General features: G+C 38.7%; 1 protein-coding gene across 6 annotated transcripts in view; it reads left to right on the top strand.

Moving 5' to 3' along the window:
• usp48 (ubiquitin specific peptidase 48) overlaps window positions 1-18869 on the top strand; it is a 253629-nt gene that overhangs the window by 122490 nt on the left and 112270 nt on the right. For 5 of the 6 annotated variants that reach the window (XM_076268712.1, XM_076268713.1, XM_076268710.1 and 2 more), the window contains one exon: window positions 10399-10548. In XM_076268712.1, coding sequence (XP_076124827.1) covers window positions 10399-10548 — 150 coding nt within the window. Of the gene's footprint in view, window positions 1-10398; window positions 10553-18869 lie in introns of all 6 variants that reach the window. The other variant, XM_076268715.1, reaches the window with a different exon arrangement.

The following is an 18869-nucleotide window of genomic DNA, read 5'->3' as shown; positions in this document are numbered from 1 at the left end:
TTTAACATCAGCGACATCTTGGCATAATGTTTGCCAAATTTCAAATGAATCTGGCAAACCGTCTAGGAGGAGTATGTTCAAATTGATCATGTGACATCAGTATAATTGTCATTCTTTCTGTTGCCAGTTGGTGGCGCTATGCCAAACATGCATTATGGGCATGTGAATATTATCATTAACATGGTCTTCAATGACCTGTGAAATTTAAAACATTTCAAGCCATGCATGGTGAATTATGACACATTTATTGTTTATGTGGAAGGGTGTTAAAATTAATAATTTTGCCATTTCGTCAAATTACAACATATCGAAAAAAAACTTCACAATTTATAATCAGGAACATCTCGGCATCATGTATACCAACTTTGACATGAATCGACTACGACACAAGTCACTGTGACGTAAGGGGGCGCTATGGAGTTCCTGGGCAACGCCCGGTGCCAAGCTTTTATCCCTGTCTATTCACTGTACCACTTGATGTGTGTGCTAAATTTCATGCGTTTTCGATTATGTTAACCACCTCAAAATATTTGCCAACCACGGGATCAGTCACCTAAGGGGGCGCTAGCGAGTCCCTGGGCCACGCCCGGGGTCAAGCTCTTGTACCTAACTGCGATGCATGACACCTGACGTTTGTGCCAAATTTCAAGAGGTTTCGACCATGTTAACCACCTCAAAAACAGGAAAGCAAAAAAGTGGAATAACAATAATAATAATAAATATAACCGCAAGCGGTGATTTACGGGGTCCGAGCAAAACGAACATGATAGCATAGCTTTTTAGTTTTACATATGCTTTGATTGTTTGGGCACAATTGTTCAAAAGAAACGTGATCGGATTTCGGTTATCGGATTTCAGTTACCGGATTTCAGCTATCGGATTGGATCAAATCTTGATTCTGTGTCGGAGTCAATAAGATAAACAGCGTATAATTATACAGTTATACTTGCCTTGCACTACAAGTCCATATTGACAAGTAGCTGTAATGCTGTAATGTTATAGTGTGCTAACCTCCACAACCCAACAGCATTCTATTCTAGTATGCTAACCTCCACAACCCAACAGTATTTTAACACTAATGCTTCAGGTGGGATTTGAACTCTCAACATAAGGATGACCAGTACAAGGCATTATCCCACTAAGCCACTGTCAATCCTGCATCTTTACCAGTCACATTCACATGGTGAAAATGTGTATTGGTAAACACACAAGAAAAACTCCAAGTATACATTTGACAATAAAATGAAGGGCTTTCCTGAAAGAGAACACCTGAAAATGTTTGGAAATTCTGGGACAATTAGACATTTGTAGAGAAGAACAGTAATGGATGAAATATAAATATGATAGACTTAATGATGAAGGAAAAATAGTAAACAAAGAAGTTCCCCTATATGTCTTCGAGTGTGTCGGCATTCTGATTCTTGGCAACTAATGAGTGTGAATGTTGATTGCCTGATGTCATTCAGGTGCTGTTCAATGGTGTGACTTCAATAACCAATAGCATGTGCATCTTGAGCCTAAAGCTCTAGCAGGATTCGAACTCCCAACCTAACAAACACCAGCACTAGGCATTATCCCTCTGAGCCACTAACAATCCGACATAATAGGCAGTCACATTCACATGGTGAAAATGTGTGTTGGTAAACACACAAGAAAAACTCCAAGTATACATTTGACAATAAAATGAAGGGCTTTCCTGAAAGAGTACACCTGAAAACTTTTGGATATTCTGGGGCAATTAGACATTTGTAGAGATGAACACTAATAGATTAAATATAAATATGATAGACTTAATGATGAAGGAAAAATAGTAAACAAAGAAGTTCCCCTATATGTCATAGAGTGTCTCGGCATTCTGATTCTTGGCAACTGATGAGTGTGAATGTTGATTGCCTGATGTCATTCAGGTGCTGTTCAATGGTGTGAATCTTCAATAACCAATAGTATTCGAGCTAGAGCCTAAAGCACTACCGGGGATTCGAACCCTCAACCTAACAAACACCAGCACTAGGCATTATCCCACTGAGCCACTGACAATCCTACATATTGGGTAGTCACATTCACATGGTGAAAATGTGTGTTGGTAAACACACAAGAAAAACTCCAAGTATATATTTGACAATAAAATGAAGGGCTTTCCTGAAAAAATACACCTGAAAACTTTTGGATATTCTGGGGCAATTAGACATTTATAGAGAAGAACAGTAATGGATGAAATATAAATATGATAGACTTAATGATGAAGGAAAAATAGTAAACAAAGAAGTTCCCCTATATGTCATAGAGTGTGTCGGCATTCTGATTCTTGGCAACTAATGAGTGTGAATGTTAATTGTCTGATGTCATTCAGGTGCTGTTCAATAGTGTGAATCTTCAATAACCAATAGCATGTGCATCTTGAGCCTAAAGCTCTAGCAGGATTTGAACTCTCAACCTAACAAACACCAGCACTAGACATTATCCCACTCTGCCACTGACAATCATACACATTCAGCAGTCACATTCAAATGGTGAAAATGTGTGTTGGTAAACACACAAGAAAAACTCCAAGTATACATTTGACAATTAAATGAAGGGCTTTCCTGAAAGAGTACACCTGAAAACTTTTGGATATTCTGGGGCAATTAGACATTTATAGAGAAGAACAGTAATGGATGAAATATAAATATGATAGACTTAATGATGAAGGAAAAATAGTAAACAAAGAAGTTCCCCTATATGTCATAGAGTGTGTCGGCATTCTGATTCTTGGCAACTAATGAGTGTGAATGTTAATTGTCTGATGTCATTCAGGTGCTGTTCAATAGTGTGAATCTTCAATAACCAATAGCATGTGCATCTTGAGCCTAAAGCTCTAGCAGGATTCGAACTCTCAACCTAACAAACACCAGCACTAGGCATTATCCCACTCAGCCACTGACAATCATACACATTGAGCAGTCACATTCAAATGGTGAAAATGTGTGTTGGCAAACACACAACATCAAGAAAATTCCTAGCATACATTTGACAATAGAATTAAGGGCTTTATAAAAAAGAGTACATATCTGAAAATGTGCACTGTTAATGGTATCCACCTAATGATGGTTGTATGGTTGTTATCCAAGAAAAAAAAATTACTCATATAGGAATATAGGTGATATAGGAGAAATGGGCTGAGTGGTCGAACTTTATTGGCCTATATCTCTGAAATGGAACAACGTATCCAAATTCTTTTGATAACTTTTGTGAGGCTTTGTCTAAACATTGTCTGTGAGAATTTTGGTGAAGATGTTATGATGTTTGGCTTTTCTCTGAAATTGTGGCAAAAGTAAACATTTTCGGTTGTAAACAGCCGTTAACTATCCGTAAAAGCGTACCGTCACACTTTTGTGTTTGGAATGTTGCTACATAAGTATTCTAATTGCTGCTTAACAATGGGCTACCACTTGTTGGCTAACATGGGCTGACATTGTACATTCTCAAAGTCAAAGATGGTCTCTCGCAAATCACTTTGCCACTACCATTTTGTTATGTCCACATTTTGCAGATCTAGTTTATATTATGATTGTGTGGTCGGGCTATACATAAAAAAATTAAACAAATGTACGGTTTAGGCTGCAGTATGACTTTTACAGAATTTTGGCCAAAAAATGAACGGTACAGAAACAATAGGGTTCCTGCAGCTACGCTGCTCGGACCCCTAAATATAACCGCAAGCGGTGATTTACGGGGTCCGAGCAAAACGAACATGATGGCATAGCTTTTTAGTTTTACATATGCTTTGATTGTTTGGGCACAATTGTTCAAAAGAAACGTGATCGGATTTCGGTTATCGGATTTCAGTTACCGGATTTCAGCTATCGGATTGGATCAAATCTTGAAAATGGGTTGTTCAAAGGGAAACAAGGATCCTGAAATTGGATTAGATCACATAATCTATTCTTGGTTTTGATCTGGATAAAACCTTCACTTTGTGTCGTTCAACACTTTTGAGTTGGATTGGAATAAATTTGATGCATAAAATTAGGATTACCCTGTGCTGTAACATTATAGTGTGCTAACCTCCACAACCCAACAGTATTCTAACAATACTTGATTCTACAGGACTATTTATTTGTTGTGGATAAGATGAAGGGTTTGATAATGGAAGGCAGTGTTTCCCACAGAATTGAATTGTATTTGTGGTGGTGGGTTCTGTGTCGGAGTCAATAAGATAAACATCGTATAATTATACAGTTATACTTGCCTTGCACTACAAGTCCATATTGACAAGTAGCTGTAATGCTGTAATGTTATAGTGTGCTAACCTCCACAACCCAACAGCATTCTATTCTAGTATGCTAACCTCCACAACCCAACAGTATTTTAACACTAATGCTTCAGGTGGGATTTGAACACTCAACATAAGGATGACCAGTACAAGGCATTATCCCACTAAGCCACTGTCAATCCTACATCTTTGCCAGTCACATTCACATGCTGAAAATGTGTATTGGTAAACACACAAGAAAAACTCCAAGTATACATTTGACAATAAAATGAAGGGCTTTCCTGAAAGAGAACACCTGAAAACGTTTGGAAATTCTGGGACAATTAGACATTTGTAGAGAAGAACAGTAATGGATGAAATATAAATATGATAGACTTAATGATGAAGGAAAAATAGTAAACAAAGAAGTTCCCCTATATGTCTTCGAGTGTGTCGGCATTCTGATTCTTGGCAACTAATGAGTGTGAATGTTGATTGCCTGATGTCATTCAGGTGCTGTTCAATGGTGTGACTCTTCAATAACCAATAGCATGTGCATCTTGAGCCTAAAGCTCTAGCAGGATTCGAACTCTCAACCTAACAAACACCAGCACTAGGCATTATCCCTCTGAGCCACTGACAATCCGACATATTAGGCAGTCACATTCACATGGTGAAAATGTGTGTTGGTAAACACACAAGAAAAACTCCAAGTATACATTTGACAATTAAATGAAGGGCTTTCCTGAAAGAGTACACCTGAAAACTTTTGGATATTCTGGGGCAATTAGACATTTATAGAGAAGAACAGTAATGGATGAAATATAAATATGATAGACTTAATGATGAAGGAAAAATAGTAAACAAAGAAGTTCCCCTATATGTCATAGAGTGTGTCGGCATTCTGATTCTTGGCAACTAATGAGTGTGAATGTTAATTGTCTGATGTCATTCAGGTGCTGTTCAATAGTGTGAATCTTCAATAACCAATAGCATGTGCATCTTGAGCCTAAAGCTCTAGCAGGATTCGAACTCTCAACCTAACAAACACCAGCACTAGGCATTATCCCACTCAGCCACTGACAATCATACACATTGAGCAGTCACATTCAAATGGTGAAAATGTGTGTTGGCAAACACACAACATCAAGAAAATTCCTAGCATACATTTGACAATAGAATTAAGGGCTTTATAAAAAAGAGTACATATCTGAAAATGTGCACTGTTAATGGTATCCACCTAATGATGGTTGTATGGTTGTTATCCAAGAAAAAAAATTACTCATATAGGAATATAGGTGATATAGGAGAAATGGGCTGAGTGGTCGAACTTTATTGGCCTATATCTCTGAAATGGAACAACGTATCCAAATTCTTTTGATAACTTTTGTGAGGCTTTGTCTAAACATTGTCTGTGAGAATTTTGGTGAAGATTTGATAATTTTTGAAGCCTGTGAAACTTTTTATGATGTTTGGCTTTTCTCTGAAATTGTGGCAAAAGTAAACATTTTTAGAGCATAAGACCAGGGTGAAAAAGATGCATCTGAATGTAGAGATTAATATGATGAAAGAATTTTGAGTCTAGGTGAATCTGGTAAGGAGAAATAAGCGTTTTTGACAAGAGCGCCACCTTTGGGTGCAGTACCCCAAATTTGGGTTATGGGTAGTGGGGGGTACTGGTAACAATACTTGAAAATGTCAAGTTTCTAGGACTTACAGTTTATAGGAATATAGGTGATCTAGGAAAAAAGGCCTAAGTGGTCTAACTTTATTGGCCTATATCTCTGAAATGGAACAAAATATCAAAATTCTGAGCGATAACTTTTGTGAGGCTTGGTCTAAACATTGTCTGTGAGAATTTTGGTGAAGATTCGATTATTTTTGAAGAGTGTGAAACTTTTTATAATGTTTGGCTTTTCCATGAAATTGTGGAAAAAGTAAACATTTGTAGACCATAAGACCAGGGCCAAAAAGATGCATCTGAGTTTAGAGATTAATATTCTGAAAGAATTTTGAGTCTAGGTGAATCTGGTAAGGAGAAATAAGCATAATTAACTTTTTTTTTCAATAGCGCCACCTTTGGGTGCAGTACCCCAAATTTTGGGTTATGGGTAGAGGGGGGTACTGGTAACCATACCTGAAAATTTCAAGAGTTTTGGAGTTACGGTTTAGGCTGCAGTATGACTTTTACAGAATTTTGGCCAAAAAATTAACGGTACAGAAACAATAGGGTTCCTGCAGCTACGCTGCTCGGACCCCTAATAATCCTTACAAAAACAATAGGGCCTTGCGCCCTTCGGGTGCTCGGGCCCTAATAATAATAATCCTTACAAAAACAATAGGGCCTTGCGCCCTTCGGTGCTCGGGCCCTAATTAATCTGTAGCCTAGGGTAGGCTTCTGCAGAAAACAAGGTTGTTGGCGATTTAATATTATCTAGCGACGTTTTTAACAGACTACGCAATAGAGGCTTAGACAACTATCACCCACGTTTTGGTTTCGTAAATTAATTTGCCCTACTTCTTGACTGCTTGACAGATTATTTTTATTTTTCTGTACAATAAACAAATAAATCTGCTTTATGCCGTGTTTATTGTGTAAATGGGCTATGCATTGGGTTAGACACCAGGGGCCATATTCACAAAGCCTTTTATCTTACCAATAGGAGTACTCCTAAATAGCAATAAAAGATTTTAGCTTGGAGTTTCTCTTATTAAGTTATTCACAAAGCCTTTCAGACCTACTCTTAGTAAGGAAAAATGACAACTCCTAAACTAAGAGTGAGTCTTCGTTGCTATGGATGACGTCATTACTCATGCACAAGCTTGACTGAAGTGACCACCTTGATTGGCTGATGATTGTAACGCGGGAATGATTCCAAACACCTCCCTTACGATGATGAGTGACAGGTGACAGGTCTGAGAATGTGTGCGCTATACAAGGACGGAAGATGATGAATAACTGAATAAAAAAGCCTAGCCTAAATGAATCAAGAGTAAGGCAAAACAAATAGCCTAGTAGCCTAATGAAACATATGGATTGATGCAGTATCTTTGTAACATTATTAAATTAATCTGTCACTTTGCCTATGCCTACGTTTGCAAAAAGGAGAATATTTTAATTTGATTCACAATAACGTTACATTTAATTTACATGTTAAGAATGAGTAGCCTAGTTTTGGTTGTTGTTGGTGGCGTTATTGCATGTTAGTTATGCCTACAATGCAATTGCTTCCTCGCGATTGGAAGCTCCTGTAGCCGCGTAGGATTTCAAAGCATCACTTTGAAAATAGGTTTGTGAATAGGTCTTAGTGAGTTAGGAGTCCTCTCGACTTCTTTTAAGCTGTCCCAGAGGTGGAAAGTTGGGATTCGTTGCGGGCAGGGCCAGATTAACAATTCATAGACCCCTGGGCACAAATGTCTGATGGCCCCCCTGCCCCCCAGCCAACGTGAATCGGGCTGTCAGTTAATAGGCCTATATCGTGAAGATTTTTCTTGCCATCTAAGGCACGAGCGCATCTGTGAGGCCAAGCCTCACCAAGTAGCCCATTTGTTTACAACTAACATTACATTTAATTAAACTGCTTATAGGCTATGCCAAAATAGTTTCAACATTTTGAATATCAGTGTTGGGTGAATTAGGAAATGTTCTCAAAGTAGCCTTATGGCTGAAAGCTGCTTCGGATCCCCCCTGTTCCCCCCAGCAATATAACCATACAAACGCGCGGCCTGCTCACTCATTGTTTCAAAAGGAGAAATTTCAGCTTCCAGTAAAAAAGTAATCCAATGCAGATGTAAATTAGGTAAATAATGCAACCTTAACGAAACCGAACTCTGGGATTTATTTGAACGTTTATTTTGAAGTGTTTCAGTTGATTTGATGTCAGATTTACATGATTCAAACGCCCCTACCAAGGCAGGCTACTTGCTGTAGGGTTTAATATTTTTATTCAGGATGTTCTTTCTATCCATAATCATAAGTCTTTCTTCAGTGAATTAGCAAAATACCATCAGAAGCCAACAATCATAAAACACCTGTGCGCGCGCTCTCTCACCCCTGCGCATGAAGCTGTCTGCGTGTTGTAGGCTAGATTTGCGTGAGTTCTTTCTATCTGCTTTACTTTTGCGAGTTGCGAACACCTAGGCTATGTTATAGACGTTCTATGAGGTACCAGTGTTTAGCTGTGTCACAAAACAATAAGCTTTGTCAGACTACTTTTAAAATGATATTCAGGGCTATATACATTTTAAACATTCGGGGCTGAATACCCGACAAGGCCTTGCGTTAATTCTTCAGGTGGGAAGTGTCAGGAATTTTCATACGAGAGACACTCTCATTGGTGGTTAGGATATAACATAGCCAATCACATTATGAGAGATGCTGAATTTAACATCGACTGCGATGTTTGATTTTAAATTAATGTAAATTTAGCCTGGACTGTAAGCTGGCACACGATACGGTGCTCGATACGGTATCGGTGCCTATGAGCCAGAGCATAGGGGAGAACCGGGACGAATGAAACACTTTTTAATTAAACGTAATTTACAAAGACATCGTAAAACACTGAAAGTTAATATTTTGTCACTAGCAACATACATCTGTCCTTTGTCAAATACAGTTGCATGTATAGCTCTGCACAAAACCATTCAAGAGTTATTTAAGGAGAAGTCGAACGTGTGTTTTGTTTCATTCGTCCCTCCTGGCTGGGACAAATGAAACCGCATGGGGGACGAATGAAACATCCTACAGCTTAAATTATGTAAACTTCCTACAACTTCGATATTTGACAACATATCATGAATGGTACTTCAAGTATGTGTTATTTTAGATAGATTGCTGCTGGGCTATATGTCTTGGTTCATGTCTGTTAACAATTCATTGCAGTCATGGTGAAGCGCGTAGCCTATCTCGCTGTTGCATCCATTACAAACAAACATGCAATGTGAACGTCTGGGATTGAGGAGAGCACTAAATGCTCTACTGCAGGGGTTCTCAAAGTTTTGATTGGTCAGGGCCAATTCAGGAACCCAACATTGAACTGAGGGCCGCCAAAGGGGCGGGGGGAGAAAAAGAAAAAAAACCTGGAAAAAAATGTGTAAACATTTTAATGACCAGGTTGCATCTCTACAGTTTATATTTATTGCATTAAACACATATTAATTCATAACTGAGGCTAAACCTGGCAAAACTTCTTAAGAAAAATGGAAATGCACACACAATCCCTGGGGTTCTCTACCCTCAACAGACAAATTTGGGATATAACAGTTCTGGTTGCAGTCCATTTCAAGTACAAACTTATTTAGAACAAACAGTCTCAGTGTGCCTTGCTTCTTATCAGCATAGGCCTTATTCGGGGCTAATTCCAGCTACCAAAGCACCACAGGAAAACCTGACGGCCACGAAACACCACTAAACTGAGATTCATTCTTTTCAAAGCACACAGTACAGTTGTACAGTTTTACAGATGTTATCAGATGTTATTGCGGGCCGCCAGAAATGTTTTTGCGGGCCGCCATTGGCCCCCGGACCGCACTTTGAGAACCTATGCTCTACTGAATAAGCATGAAGTCAAACCTTTAAATGAAAAACACTCTTTAATAATCCAAAAAATAAACAGCTAATGAAGTAAACTTGTGACCATCAAAAATCGTTTATCGCCTGTAACTCTGTGATAACAGGACGTAACAGGAAGGCATTTGGCTGAGCAACGGAGGTTAATATGCTCTATATTTTGTCCAAATGATGTCTGTCTATCATCGTTGCACTCGGAGAAAACCGTAATGTTTCATTCGTCCTGCGTTTCTTCTACGGCTGCAATCGGGATTCACTCGCAGTTAACCAAATATTTCTTTATTAGGGCAGGGCAGGCATATTTCTGGCTATTAAATTATTTCTAAACTGCTCTGCTAAAGTCTGTAGTGAAGTCTGTGTAGGGCTCCATTTCTTTTTAAGAGACATCTGCCGGTTGTTTGGGTTGTTGCAGCGTCACTGGAAAAATACAAATTAAAGTCGCGTGATCCCGTGTGATGTTACGTGCGGACCGCGAGGGAAACTGGCCAATTTGAAGTAATGCCCACTGTACATGCATATTAGTGTTTGTGATTTCAATAAAATAATGTTATCCCGTGACCTTAACATTATCTGGTGTTGGTTGTGTTTTTATCCTAAGGATTTCTTCAGAACCTTGTCGAAAAGGACAATCGGAAGTTTGAGGAATGGTGCAATGAGATGGCTGAGATGAGAAAACAGAGTGTAGACAAGGGCAAAGCCAAACACGAGGAGGTGAAGGAGCTCTACAAGTTGTTGCCTGCAGAAGACGGTCGGTAAAAACATTTAATTTTCATAACACAACCTCACAGCATTCATGTCTAGGAACTGCACTATGGAGTGACGACAATACTGTTTATTATCAGAGAAGCTGACATGCTAAGTACAGAAGTTAATTCTGCAGTAGCAGCACTGAAATGTGACATGTTATTAGTTTCTCACAGAGTTTTTCTGTAATTTGTAGATTTTGTGAATTGTTAAACTGAAACGTGAAAACAACAATGTTGCCACTTAATTGTGAAACACAACATAATCTGTAACAATAATTTATACAGTAGCATTATATCCTAGGGCAGTATGATATTGGAAAAAGTTAATATACCCGTAGTTTTTTCTGCGCCATATATTGCAATATGAAAAAAAACCCTGAATTTCACCAGAATCCTTGAATAGCTCTATTTGGAAAGATGTAGGCCTAGTCAGTAACCGGGTTCCCAAGGGTCATGTAATTTCCGTTTATTTTAAGGTACAAAATGCAAGATTATTACCTTCATATGACCTACGAAGCCAATTTGATGGTAAACAAACTTGTAATAGGGGAATCGTTCACTTAGCATCGCTGTAGAGCATAGAGAGAACCAGCAATGCAACTTCAAGAATTGCCAACCCGTATACATCCCATGAGAATCGTGAAACTCTACCTTGTCAGTAGTTATAGCACTTTGGAGATAGTTTTTGCCTGTTGTTAGTCCTTCGCCTCCACAACGAAAGCATTTTGATTGTTTACGGGGGGAACAAGTTATGAAAATAGGCTATGTACAATGGCAAAGTAAAATATAAATATATCGCGACTCTAGGGTGAGCTCTAGAATTGCCAAAAAAACCCTGAAACTGCAAAGGATGCCTGTAAGTCTATTCCAAACATGGAAAGTCCGGGAAATTTATAATTTTTGGTTCAAGTCAGGGAATATCAGGGAATTTTGTTTTCCAGGCGCCGCCATTTTGAAATCTCGCGTGTCACGGGAAGTTGATTGATGAGAGAGCGAAATTACAGCTGATACATGATACGTGATAGGGACCATCCTGTCTTCTCTTGTCTTCGTCTTATCCTCCGTTATGTCAGCTGAAGCTGCCGTCCGTAGGCTATATGCACCGGTCACTCCTTCACGTGTACACCACGTCTTCCGTTAACTATTACTAATTACTGTTACTAATGCGAGTATTCACGTATCAGCTGTAGTTTCGCTCTTTCTCGCTAATCAACTTCCCGTGACTCACAAGATTTCAAGATGGCGGCGCCCAGAAAACTTTGTGAAGGTACTGTCTAAATTGTCTTTGAAAAAGCACTGGTAGTTTATTTACAAGTTCTCAATGTCTCGTTTTAAATGTTAGTAGTATCGGCTAACTAGCGCCGGATTTCGTAATGAAGGGGACAAGCTGAGATGGGCTAGTTCACACTCGGTATCATGTTTCAACACACTTTAGGTCAATATCACACCGAACTTATCCTTTAATTGTGACTCGAGTCCGAGTCTCAGACTCAAGTCCCCATCTCTGCCTTTGACGGCCCACAGCCATATAATTTTGAGCCTCCAATGCGTGGTATGGGTGAGAGGCCAAAAATAAATATAAATAATTCCCATCAAAGGAACATAAATATTTGGTGTGAGTAGAACCAGTGGAGAGTTGGTCAGGTGTCTTGGTAATTAACCTAACTTGGCCAATGATAACGACAGTGTTAAAAAAACATTTTTACTCTTTTCAAAATCTCACTCAGCAACTGTTAATAAAGCCAGCTTAAAAGTTCAGACACTTTAAAATAGCAAACAGGAAGAACAATTTGGAGGCATTACTTGCATGGTATCCTTCTAGCCAATGTCGTAAAATACCTTCAGAAATTCCTAAAAACGTTGCAGATGATACTGACTAGAGCCCGACCGATAAAGGATTTTGAAGGCCGATACCGATACAAATATTTGTTGATTTAAAAATCCGATATTACGAAATATCGGCCGATATATATATTTTTTTTTTCAGAAACACGCAACAAAACATTAACAGATTTCCCTAACATTAGTTATTTGTATTTATTTATGAGTATTGACTAAAATAATATGATAATGCATTTTAAAAACAAACTTGTTTATTTTTAAATAATATTGTCACAGTGGAACAGAGGAACATCGAAATATATTAAAGTTCTGATAAATAAAATGTATAAAAATAGAACTTAAGTCTTTTGAACAAAAATACAATAACAACAACCAAATCAAAGTTACCAGTATTAAAAGACTTGGTAAGCTTCATAAATATAACTTTGAACTAAGACTTAATAATTACAAAAATAATGATGACATTATTACTATCATCATCATTTGTATTATCATTAAACAAGATAAAGGTCACTCCTAAATGTTTGAGTGTGCGTGTGTAATAATTAGTCCCTATTGACTTATACCTTATAATTACAATGTCAGCTTGCTTATCCCTTTACCTGCACTTTAAAAATTATTTCCATCAAGCTACATCAAACCATTTTCAATCATCAGTTGCTGCCTGCCTTCTAAAACCTACTATTTAGTGATCTAAATCCATTATGTAACTCGTTAATGCTGCGGCTGAACGATAGTCTGAAACGCACACTTGGCGGATTTCACACACGTGTAAAAGAAACTTTTATGCACAAGCTACGTTTTGCACAAGCTACGTTTGACACTTTTTCTCTATGTCTAAATGTTCACTCCTCGCACGTCTAACTTACATTTTACAATGCAGGGACTGTAACTACAGATATACTAGTTATAAATACAGTAATCATTACTTTATTTAGGCAGAATAAGTTCGTTGTGGTTTCCAAGCTCATTAATGTTAACGTTAGCGGTCTTCCACTGATATTCATGGCATTAGCTAGCTTTGTGGTTAGCTAGTCTATGATGAGCCATAATTTAGCAATGGATAACGTCATACTGCAAATTGTAAAACATGCGCTTTCAAAATAACAGGCCGGGGAGAGATGATACGTCTCACTGCTATAACTGTCACGCTATTAAAGAAATACATCTTCAGTCACATTGTCAAAAGTTAAAAGGACAGACAGTCAACTACACTGTAACAACGTAACGTAATTACTAGCTAATTCCGCTTCACTCTCAACTTATTTAAACAGCAGCAAAACTGGACATTGTTTTCACGAATTTTGTCATGCTTATTTGAGTTAAGAGAACTGATGGGGATCTTCTTTTAATTGTTATTCAAGCAAAGTCTCGTGACCAAATCACCATGAACACACTTCATGATCTCACTCGCGGATAACTGGTTCTCTCCCGACTCTGGCTGGATCATCAGGTTGCAGGATGTGTGGCGCGTTATACACGAGTGTTGCCAGCAGGGACGGTGTAGAGTGCCCTCTGGTGGACAAACGCCAACACTCATGACATGGTTAAAGGGTGTTTCGTCCGTTTTTATGTTATTTTTAAAATATTCATTTATCGGCCATTATAAATGCCGATACCGATAGTTTGGAAAATGCCTAATATCGGCCGATAATATCGGCCCGCCGATAAATCGGTCGGGCTCTAATACTGACAGTACTATGTATATCCTCCCTCATTGCATTCAACTGGCATTCCTTAGGCGTCATTTCCACCGGGATGGCCGTAAATCTGTCTGAAATATGTGATATGACCTCTAGTGTTTAACGTAAATAACTCTTTCCATCAAGCTTTGTGTGCGTTTGTGAAAATGCTGACAGCTGGTCTGTGAACTCTGGTGTGCTAGAATAGCCTACATATGGAATAGCCTACATCAGGGATTCCCAGCTGCCACTAGCATACCTGCAAACTAGTCGCTTTTCGGCGAAAATCGCCGTTTTGAATGAAAATATGTCAGGAGGAGTTTTTTTTTCGGGGGGAGGGGGGCAACTTCCCATAGTCTGGAGTGAGACTATCGTCGGTTTCATGCGAGATTGATAAGCAAGTGATTGGCCTCTCTTTGTGCTATTTTTGAAGACCTACCTATCAGTTGTTTCTTTATCTCTCTCACTTTCTGTTACGCATAGCCTACTTGCAGCAGCGATATGACCAAGGAAGTGTATCTCTGACTATAAAACATCATATTGTTAGGCTACTTTTCTCCTGCCCTCAGTGGGTTAAATGAAAGATTTGCTGAGGCGAGGTTAACAAGTGTTTACTCGCAAATTCACGTTCCCGCAGCTGGCCGTTTTTAATTGCTTTGCGAAACAAAACAAATCTGCACTGAGTGCGATTGTGAATTTAGCTCGGCTTAATAATATAATGTTGTCTTGGAAAGTTATTGCTTGTTCACGAGTTATTTCATTTAGCATTATGTTTTCCATGTGTCGATGATGGTTAGACATGACGTTCTCAGGGAGCGCAGACCTTTCCAAGGCCAAATGTAGTTATTTGCAACAAATCTGAAAGTGGACCTAGCAAAATATTTTGACTTGCTCAGTGATAGGTGTTTAATTTGTTTGTTTTCTGTCTAGCATATAGATCATAATTCTTGATAATTAGCGCGCAAACAAGCGAGACCTGGGCTTCTAGACTGACATAGCGCACCTATTGCTGAGACGGGCCCCTTTAGTTGGAATATGTGATCATTGCACCCTCAGTAGACACGAGAAGAGCAGAAAGACACCAACATAACATGAGGGATAGATGTATTTCTTCACAAAAAAATAAATCAAATAATAATGGATTGAAAAGAGGTACTAATAAACCAGACATGCTAGAGACCAGAAAATGGACATCCACAGTCCCTTTCTATCAACACCAGTGATTTTTATAGCTAAGGATAGGCTTTAAAACAGATTGTCAACATTTATGTTGTTTGGTCTGTTTTTGGCTGCATACATGAAGGCCAACGTGAGCAATGTTTTTTCCCTGGTTTGAGGTAGTACTCAGGATGGCAGGTCTGAAAATATCTTCTCCATCATCAAGTTATTCAATTAGGCTAAACATGGCCTTAACTCAAAACAGCTGGTAGGCCTACTGTTAGGACTATGTCATTGTAATGTTTAAAAGTGTCAAATGCAGCCATACTTAAATTCTGCTTACTGCACGTTTATTATAATATAATATGATAATATCCAATATTCATTATTGCAGGTCTACTTATGTGCATGTAATGGAAATGTCGGTTATTCCCGATATCCCTTCATTTACGTGTTAAAATTTAAAATCTTTTTCAAATCTTCAGGGGGGAAATAACTCACATTTTTCAGCCCCTCTGAGTTTGCAGGTATGCACTAGGGGGTACGCAGGATGAAAAGGTATTAATTGATGAAAATGATTAATTGCTTAATAATGTAATTAATTCATAAATAATTTCGAATCTGGTTACAATGATATGGAAACGTGAAATTAAAGGAAATCATTTGTAAACTCTATAGCAGGCTATGTTTTCATTAAAAAAAATAAGCTACCCACAATGCATGTGATATCCTGTGGGCAGCCAGAATATCTGGTGCGTTAGTTTCTAATTAGCCCTTAGAACTCGATTGAAGTGCGTCAAAAAACACCCTTTCTTCTCTGATACATTGCTCCTAAACTGTTCATCGCAGCGAGAGAAGAGGAGACACAGGGCTATCCATTGGTACTAAGTATATCAATCCTTCTGGCTTATAAAACCAGACGAAGTGACTGCAAAATTATATCATGTACAAAAACCAACGCTGCACACCCATGACTCTCGTTTGCATTACTCATGGACCCGTGATCGGATAGCCGTGCATGTCAGATGAAAGAGGAGACACAGAGCTATCATTTGATACCAAGTACATCCTTCTGGGTTATAAAACAGACGAAGTGACAGCAAAATAATAACTTCATATAGCTCGACTTACCCCACGTTTTTGTCTTTTTGTGGCAAAGCATGTTTATAATCCAACGCTATTGTGTGTTTCTCTATGGCAAAGCATGTTCATAATCTGGTTTTGAGATCCAAACAAATTCCTGCATGGCATCCAATTCAAGGCTCACATTGCTTCCCAATTCGTTCAACAAAGAAACACTTTTTTTGCCTTTACTTTGTTCATGGCAATGCAGTAAAAAGTTGTTGTAGAGAATCATTATGAGTGCATACACCATAGGCACACACAGGCAAACATGCAAACTCGGGTGAAGTCAGATCAGATCAGTTCGTGTCACAGATATGGAGCGCAGGAAAGTCATTTTTCATCACTAAATAAAAAAAATGGCATTCATACTTGGAAGGCACACACCACATATGCCAGTAAATTGCTCAGCCCCACCATGGCAATGATATTGCCAGATTCAGGACAGTGTGCTGTACACACATGAAAGGCAAGTCGAGCTGCCAGCTTGCAGTGGTGAGATATATGTCAAAATATAAGAATTTTTATAATACGCTTTTTGTATTTTTATTATTTAAAAATCAAAATTAAATCAATGCAAGTATTAATACATGATATTGTGGCAGATTTGGGTAGCCTACTCTGCTGAAAAAAACAATATATAGCATGTGTGTATGGCACTTACAATGACCAGGATAAATGCTTCTAACTAAAGGTAGTGAAAATGCCCTAGGGTTCTAAGGGTGAAAGCGACCGAAGAGGAGAAGCGAGTGAAACAGAGCAGGAGACAGGTAACGATGGGATGGGGGGCAGAATGATGGAGGTGGAGTGCAGGGGGATAAAAGGAAGGACGAGACGGAAAAGACTGCGCGAAGAAAACAGAAGTAGCCTATGATGGTGAGGCATATAGGCCTAGGCTTCACATGGATTGGAAGACAGACTGCCCAATGCCACAGTGCGTGGTTTGCTGTGAGGTGCTATCTAACCAGTCTAATGTTCTCCACACTGTTTTTTTTAGTGTGAGCGCATAGACCAGTTGCACATTTTGATTTTGTTATTTGTTACATTGTAGAGCGGCTAATTAAGCATGATACCTTGAATGCGTCAATAGAATGTTTTACTTTTCGGATGGGGGTATGCGAGCCCAGTCAGGATCTAGAAGGTGGTCCGCTGGAAAACAATTTCGGGAACCGGAAATATCAGTTTTTCCTAATAGCCTAGCCTGCTACGTATTGCCCAGATTTCGCTAACGAGTGTTGTAGGAGATATTGACGGCACAATAACTTTTACAAAAGACCAGAAAAACAATGTTAACGCATTTGAAGAATGGTCCGTGTGTTCTTCCTACATCTGACGGAAAGCTATTTCGTTGCTCTGATTGGTTAGGTCTATCCAATATCCAGTATCAGACTCATATTCTGACTAGAATTTGAGTATGACAACGTCAGGCTACATAATTACAGTAGTTGTAGTTGTACTTCTAACAGTGGATTGTGAGTTTTCTTTCCTACTGCGTGTAGCATAACTCGATGACTAGCCCAATTCGGCAAGGGAGTTACTCACCCTCATCACCAAAGAGGACTTGCTTTCAAAGCCTTTGATGGTTCGGAGTCCTTTTCACACGCTAGCTCCTTCATTGAAATCGGCCTTCACTCTGTCCTGATAACTCCACTTCGCCTCCTTGATGGTCTTCCGCAGGTTGTAAGCAGCGGTCTTGTAGTTACCTGAGTTAAGCCCTACGTTATAAGTGGTGGTGCGCAATGATAAAGCTTTACACACTACTTGGTCAAGGTCTTAATCATCACAGTCGGAAAGATGTTATTAGTTAGCAGATTGATGTAACTCAATGCTTACTTCTGTAAAGTCGCTGATGTCTGCTGTTGATGAATGGAACATCTCCCAGTCAATAATAAAATGAATAAAAGTAAAATAGGTTAAAATAAATCAAATACAGTTAAATAAAAAGAAAATTGAATAAAAGAAAAGAAAATAGAATAAAAAGGATCATAAAAAATCGTAAGAGTCGATAAAAAAACATAATAAAAAGTCTTGACATACAATGCAGGTAGGTAGAATGAGATTAAAATATGATGAACAAAAATAAATAAATAGATACATAAATACTCGGTTTAGGAGAAAGCAACAGTGAATGGTTTTGAGGTGAGGCGTATAAATAGTGGCAGTTGGGGCATATTTAATTTCAGTAGGGAGTTAATTCCAAAGCAGAACCACCTTGTGGCTGAATGCTGCTTCACCATGTTTGGTGAACTTAAACAGTATTTCTCCAGAGAGGAAGAGTTAAGGTGCTAAAATGGTCTGTCTCCAGTCCAGACCTGTCAAATTGGGTGCATCATGGAAAGCAAAACATGATTAAAAAGACCCTAGACTTTTGAGCAGCTGAACTCCTATATTGGGCAGGAATGTTTCAAATCCAAATGGACTGATAATAGTCAGGCAGTATTTTGGTCTTAACAACTTAAATCTATTGAATTATCAGTTATCAATTACAGTTGCATGCAGATCTGGACAGTGGCATAACA

The sequence above is a fragment of the Alosa pseudoharengus genome, unplaced genomic scaffold (genome assembly GCF_046254945.1).
Source record: "Alosa pseudoharengus isolate Yale_2024_CS ecotype anadromous, Long Island Sound unplaced genomic scaffold, YU_APseudo_1.1 YU_APseudo_1.1_scf_5, whole genome shotgun sequence".
NCBI lineage: Eukaryota > Metazoa > Chordata > Actinopteri > Clupeiformes > Clupeidae > Alosa > Alosa pseudoharengus.
This window is presented reverse-complemented; position numbering and strand designations above follow the sequence as displayed.